We start from the raw sequence: 6,392 nt of genomic DNA, 5'->3' as shown, positions 1-6,392 counted from the left end.
TTTGTCACCAAGAGCTTACCAGGCAGACAACGGAAGGAGCGTGCGGCAAACCGGACTCCCCACCCACCCTTTCCTTCAACCATACTCTGCCCCACCTGTGGCAGAGACCGACAGAGACAACCCTGAGAAGTCACCTGTAGAGTGGAAGTAAGTCTTCCAAGATTTCGAGGGATTGCTGATGATGATCTCATCATCTCCAGTTCTGCATTAGTGGCACTGCTTCTGTTGGTTGGACTACTAGTGGAGAATTTACATTCTCACGAAATGTTCCTTGAGGAGGTTTTTGGCCTTTGTGTCCCTGGTACTTCAGGTTGTGCTTTGGTCTCCTGGGCTAAGGTTAGATCTACCACAATCTCTCATTGATCACACATCTGTTAATTTCATCTTGTATTAATCCCTATTCATTAATTGATTCCACAATGTATTCCCGATATTCCTACAAATAAACCTGTATTGTGGGTAATAGAATAAGAGTATACCATTGAATGGGGCTGAGGAGTTTCAGATTCACCCCGAATTCCATCAAACTGCTGCTCTTGCTCACAGTGTGATGTATAATGTCCCTCCTTATTTATCTTCCTCACAGTGAACTTAGTGACGATTGTGATCCTGTCCCGGGGAAAGTGCGGTCTCTCCAAATGTGTAACTCACTACCTGGTGGCCATGGCAACGGCGGATCTACTGGTCGTTTTCTTCGACCTGATATTGAGGCAGATTCCAATTGCTTATAAGGAACAGTTTGATTTCCTGGGTTCTATCCCGGTGTGTAATATCCACGCTGTCCTGCTTTATGCAGTCACAGACTGTTCTGTCTGGTTCACCGTCACTTTCACCTCTGATCGATTTGTGGCCATTTGTTGCCAGAAACTGAAAATTAAACATTGCACCAAGAGAACGGCGGCTGTGGTTCTGGGAACAGTGACTGTGCTGAGTGGTTTAAAGAACATCCCCTGGTATTTTCTGTTCACAGGTGGATATCAGCTTGTGAACAGCCCCTGGTTTTGTTTTGTAACATTCCATGATATGAATTCTCCGGTCTGGGCTGCCATTGAGTTCGTTCATTATATTCTCACACCAGGTCTCCCATTTGTTCTGATTCTGCTGCTGAATGCTTTAACTGTCAGGCACATTTTAGTGGCCAGCAGAGCCCGCACCAGACTCCGGAGACCCAGCAGTGGGGAGAGTTCCAGAGACCCAGAAATGGAGAGCCGAAATAAATCCATCATTTTACTGTTTGTTATCTCGGGCAATTTCATACTTTTATGGGCGGTGTTCATGGTGGTTTCTATATGGTATCGGCTGCTGTTTATGTGGTCCAGGAGTGTATATATACCTCGCTATGTAAAAGAAATGGGATTCATGTCCCAGCTCCTGAGTTGTTGCACAAACACTGGTATTTATGCTCTGACACAGACTAAGTTCAGAGAGCAGTTGAAACATATGCTGAAATTTCCCTTCACTTTAATTGTAAAATAATTAAATGATGAGACGAGTATTAGAGCTCAATCCTGCCTCATACTTTGTCAGACCCACACTCACTCGCAGGGTTTGTGATATCTGTAATATTAACACGCTCATTAAAACACTGCGTACATCATAATCCACTGCCGGAGAAAATCAGTGAACGGAAAGAGACTCCCACTGACCTGAGGACTATTAACATTCTGACAGAGACCACAGATTAATATTAACACAATCACTTAAACACTCTGTACATCTTAACCCACCACCAGAGTCACCCAGTGAACTGTGAGGCACTCCCACTGACCTGAGGACTATTAACACACTGACAGAGACGACGGGTTAATATTAACACACTCACTGACACGCTCTGTCTGAATTGTTTTACTCCAATATCTGACAGTAATCAATAAATCACTCCCACAAACCCTTGCCTCATATTTACAGTGGGAGGAAGCGATAGCCCACGGACATATTAAGTCAGTCCCCGTGTAAATATTAACTGAATCACAGAACACCGTGAAATCATTAAAACACTACCAGAGATATTACTTGCACAATGACGTTCTCCCACAAATCCACAATAAATATTATCACATTTATGGAGACACATTGTTCATCACCATCACACATTTCATGTAGGCATATATTACTCACTCTCTCATCTTGGGTTTTTCATCCCTCTCTTCTCACTCTACCCTCGAAATATAGAAACATAGAAATTAGGTGCAGGAGCAGGACATTCGGCCCTTCGAGCCTGCACCACCATTCAATAAGATCATGGCTCATCACTCAACCTCAGTACCCCTTTCCTGCTTTCTCTCCATACTCCTTGATCTTTTTGGCCGTGAGGGCCATATCTAACTCCCTTTTGAATATATCCAATGAACTGACCTCAGCAACTTTCTGTGGTAGAGAATTCCACAGGTTCACCACTCTCTGAGTGAAGACTTTTCTCCTCATCTTGATCCTAAATGGCTTACCCCTTATTCTTAGACTGTGACGACTGGTTGTGGAACTCCCCAGCAACGGGAACATTCTTCTGACCCTAACCTGTCCAATCCCGTCAGAATTTTATATGTTTCTATGAGATCCCCTCTCATTCTTCTAAACTCCAATGGATACAAGCCCAGTTGATCCAGTCTCTTCTCATATGTCAGTCCTGCCAATCTGAGAATCAAACTGGTGAACCTTCGCTGCACTCCCTCAACAGCAAGAATGTCCTTCCTCAGATCAGGAGACAAAAACGGAACACAATATTCCAGATGTGGCCTCACCAAGGCCCTGTACAATTGCAGTAAGACTTCCCTGCTCCTATACTCAAACCTTCTAGCTATGAAGGCCAACATGCCATTTGCCTTCTTCACCACCTGCTGTACCTGCATGCCAAACTTCAATGACTGATGTACCTTGACACCCAGGTCCCGTTGCATCTCCCCTTTTCCTAATCTGTCACCATTCAGATAACATTCTATTTTCCGGTTTTTGCCACAAAAGTGGATAACCTCACATTTATCCACATTATGCTGCATCTGCCATGCATTTGCCCTTTCACCTAACCTGTCCAAGTCACCCTGCAGCATCTGAGCATTCTACTCACAGCTCACACCGCCACCCAGCTTCGTGTCGTCTGCAAACTTGTAGATATTACATTCAATTCCTTCATCTAAATCGTTAATGTATATTGTAAATAGCTGGGGTCCCAGCACTGAACCCTGCGGCACCCCACTAGTCACTGCCTGCCATTCTGAAAAGGACCCGTTTATCCCGACTCTCTGCTTCCTGTCTGCCAACCAGTTCTCTATCCACGTTCAATATATTACCCCAATACCATGTGCTTTAATTTTGTGCACCAATCTTTTATGTGGGACCTTGCCAAAAGCCTTTTGAAAGTCCAAATACACCACATCCACTGGTTCTCCCTTGTCCACTCTACTAGTTACATCCACAAAAAATTCTAGAAGATTTGTCAAGCATGATTTCCACTTCATAAGACCATGCTGACTTGAACCTATCCTGTCACTGCTTTCCAAATGTGCTGCTATTTCATCCGCACCACCGATATCAGGCTACCCGGTCTATAATTCCCTGTTTTCTCTCTCCCTCCTTTTTTAAAAAGAGGTGTTACATTAGCTACCCTCCAGTCCATAGGAACTGATTCAGAGTCAATAGAATGTTTGAAAATGATCACCAAGGCATCCACCATTTCTAGGCCACTTCCTTAAGTTCTCTGGGATGCAGCCGATCAGGCCCTGGGGATTTATCCTCCTTCAATCCCATCATTTTCCCCAACACAATTTCCTGTCTAATAAGGATTTCCTTCAGTTCCCCCTTTTCGCTAGACCCTCGAACCCCTAGTATTTCCAGAAGGTTATTTGTGTCTTCCTTAGTGAAGACAGATCCAAAGTATTTGTTCAATTGGTCTGCCATTTCTTTGTTCCCCATTATAAATTCACCTGATTCTGACTGCAAGGGACCTACGTTAGTCTTCACTAATCTTTTTTCTCTTCACATATCTATAGAAGCTTTTTATGTTCCCAGAAAATTCCTCTAATACTCTATTTTCTCCCTCTTAATTAAACCCTTTGTTTTCCTCTGCTGAATTCTAATTTCTCCCAGTCCTCAGGTTTACGATTTTTCTGGCCAATTTATATGCCTCTTCCTTGGATTTAACTCTATCCTAAATTTCCCTTGTTAGCCACGGTTTAGCTACTTTCCCCGTTTTATTTTTACTCCAGACAGCGATGTACAATTGTTGAGGTTCATCCATGTAATCTATAAATGTCTGCCATTGCCTATCCACTGTCAAACATTTAAGTATAATTTGCCAGTTTATCCTAGCCAATTCATGTCTCATACCATCGAAGTTACCTTTCCTTCAGTTCAGTACCCTAGTCTCTGAATTATCACTGTCACTCTCCATCATCATAAAGAATTCTACCATATTATGGTCACTCTTCCCCAGGGGGCCTCACACAACGAGATTGCTAATTAGTCCTCTCTCATTTCACAACACCCAGTCTAGGATGGCCAGATCTCTAGTTGGTTCTCTCTCTCTCTCTGTCTCTCTCTCTTTCTCTCTCTCTCTGTCTCTCTCTCTCTCTCTTTATCACACACATTCACACACTCCCTTGCCTTGCGTGCCTTTTTGTCTCTCTCCTGCTGTCATTCATGAGCAATGCTTTTTGTTCCTTTTCATTTTGTTGCTTTAAACGTCAGGTTAGACACATACTCAGTTGTAGTAATCGCAGGATCAGATCTTTATTGAAACTTCATACTACACAAAACCAGTGCTTGCTTCTTTTTCATTATAAACCAGTATGAACGAGCTACTGATGCACACAATAACCACGATTCCAGTGTATACAGCGAAAACATTGCTTCTTTATATTTACTTAACTAGATTTTGCCTTTGAACACTGCATTCTATGCGTTCTATGAATAAACCATGGTAAGTCAATAGTTACACAAATGCCACAGAATAACTACTCAAACTAAGCATCCAGGCACTCAACTCTTCTAATTGTTTTACTATACGCAATAAAATATTCCCCTCCCAAAACAGAGTGAGCAAGTTAACACATGGAAAATGACTGAATGACTCTGACATACCCTACCATTTTAACTTTTAACCCAGCATATGCTAATCTCACAGACTGCCTCGAGCGAACAACGAATTGTTGGGTAATCCGGACTTTCCATCCCAAATTCTCACAATTCTTCGCGCTGTCTTTCTTGGGAGGCATTTTCTCTATAATGCTACAATTTACTGTATATATGCAATGATCCAGATCACCTTACCATTATCCATCTTACGAAAATATGTGTTTATATATCATTTCTCACCAGCTTTCAGTCATCGCAATTTCATTGTTACCTCAAAGGAATTCTACCATGAATTTCAGAAATCCAAATCCTGTATCAAATCATATTTTTAATAATTGCGCTTCTGATAGGCTCAAGTACGTTTAACTCTATATTGTCTGATTAAAATTCAGTTTTGCTATGGAATATGTATATCAGTACTTCGATGACAAGTTGTCTCCTTCTCCGGAGCCAATTTATCCATTTCATTTCGTGCTGTAGTCAAATAACTGAGCATGTGTGAGTCCCGTTCTTCAGCGCATCTTCATGATACTAGTTGCATGCTATTTAACTCAAGCACAACATATCATATTTGCAAACACAGCGGTATCACAATATCCACACTGGACATCAGATTCAAGCCATTGCTAGACTTTTCATTTATCTTATTCAAAGATTGGATGGCTACCCAGTGCTCCCTGCATGGTTCCAATGTTTAGGTAGTAGCAAGGCTATCATACACATTTTCAACCTTGTTCAATATAGGCAAAGGCAAAAACATCACCAAGAAAAACTTTTCAATTCATTATTCTCACTGACACTTTCCTGACTAACAAGGCATACGGAATGCTTGCCTTTATTGGCCGAGGCATAGAATGTAAGAGCAGTGAGGTTATGTTTAAATTGTACAATACTTTGGTAAGGCCACAGCTGGAGTATTGCGTGCAGTTCTGGTCACATTATAGGAAGGACATGATTGCACTAGAGAGGGTGCAAAGGGGATTTACTAGGATGCTGCCTGGAATGGAGAATCTTAGTTATGAGGAGAGTTTGGTGAGGCTGGGTTTGTTCTCATTGGAACAGAGGATGTTGAGAGGAGACATCATTGAGGTTTACAAAATATTGAGGGGCCTTGACATAGTGGATAGTAAGGGCTTTTTCCATTGGTGGCGGGGTCTGTTACGAGGGGGAATACTCTTAAGGTGGTTGGTGGAAGGTTTAGAAGGGATTTGAGGTGGGGCTTCTTTACACAGAGGGTTGTGGGGATCTGGAACTCACTGCCTTGCAGAGTGGTAGATGCAGAAACCCTCACCGCTTTTAAGAGATGTTTGGATGGGCATTTAAAG

General features: G+C 42.4%; 1 protein-coding gene across 1 annotated transcript; it reads left to right on the top strand.

Moving 5' to 3' along the window:
- Positions 1–663: 663 nt before the first annotated feature.
- LOC139247086 (probable G-protein coupled receptor 139) lies at positions 664–1,476 on the top strand. The gene has a single exon (XM_070871499.1). It carries the CDS (start codon positions 664–666, stop codon positions 1,474–1,476), a length of 813 nt encoding a protein of 270 aa, XP_070727600.1.
- Positions 1,477–6,392: the final 4,916 nt, after the last annotated feature.

The sequence above is a fragment of the Pristiophorus japonicus genome, unplaced genomic scaffold, assembly GCF_044704955.1.
Source record: "Pristiophorus japonicus isolate sPriJap1 unplaced genomic scaffold, sPriJap1.hap1 HAP1_SCAFFOLD_256, whole genome shotgun sequence".
NCBI classification, from domain to species: Eukaryota; Metazoa; Chordata; class Chondrichthyes; family Pristiophoridae; genus Pristiophorus; species Pristiophorus japonicus.
This window is presented reverse-complemented; position numbering and strand designations above follow the sequence as displayed.

Coding starts and splice junctions, on each gene's coding strand:
- LOC139247086 (XM_070871499.1), top strand. CDS start 664: ATGGCAACGGCGGATCTACTGGTCGTTTTCTTCGACCTGATATTGAGG.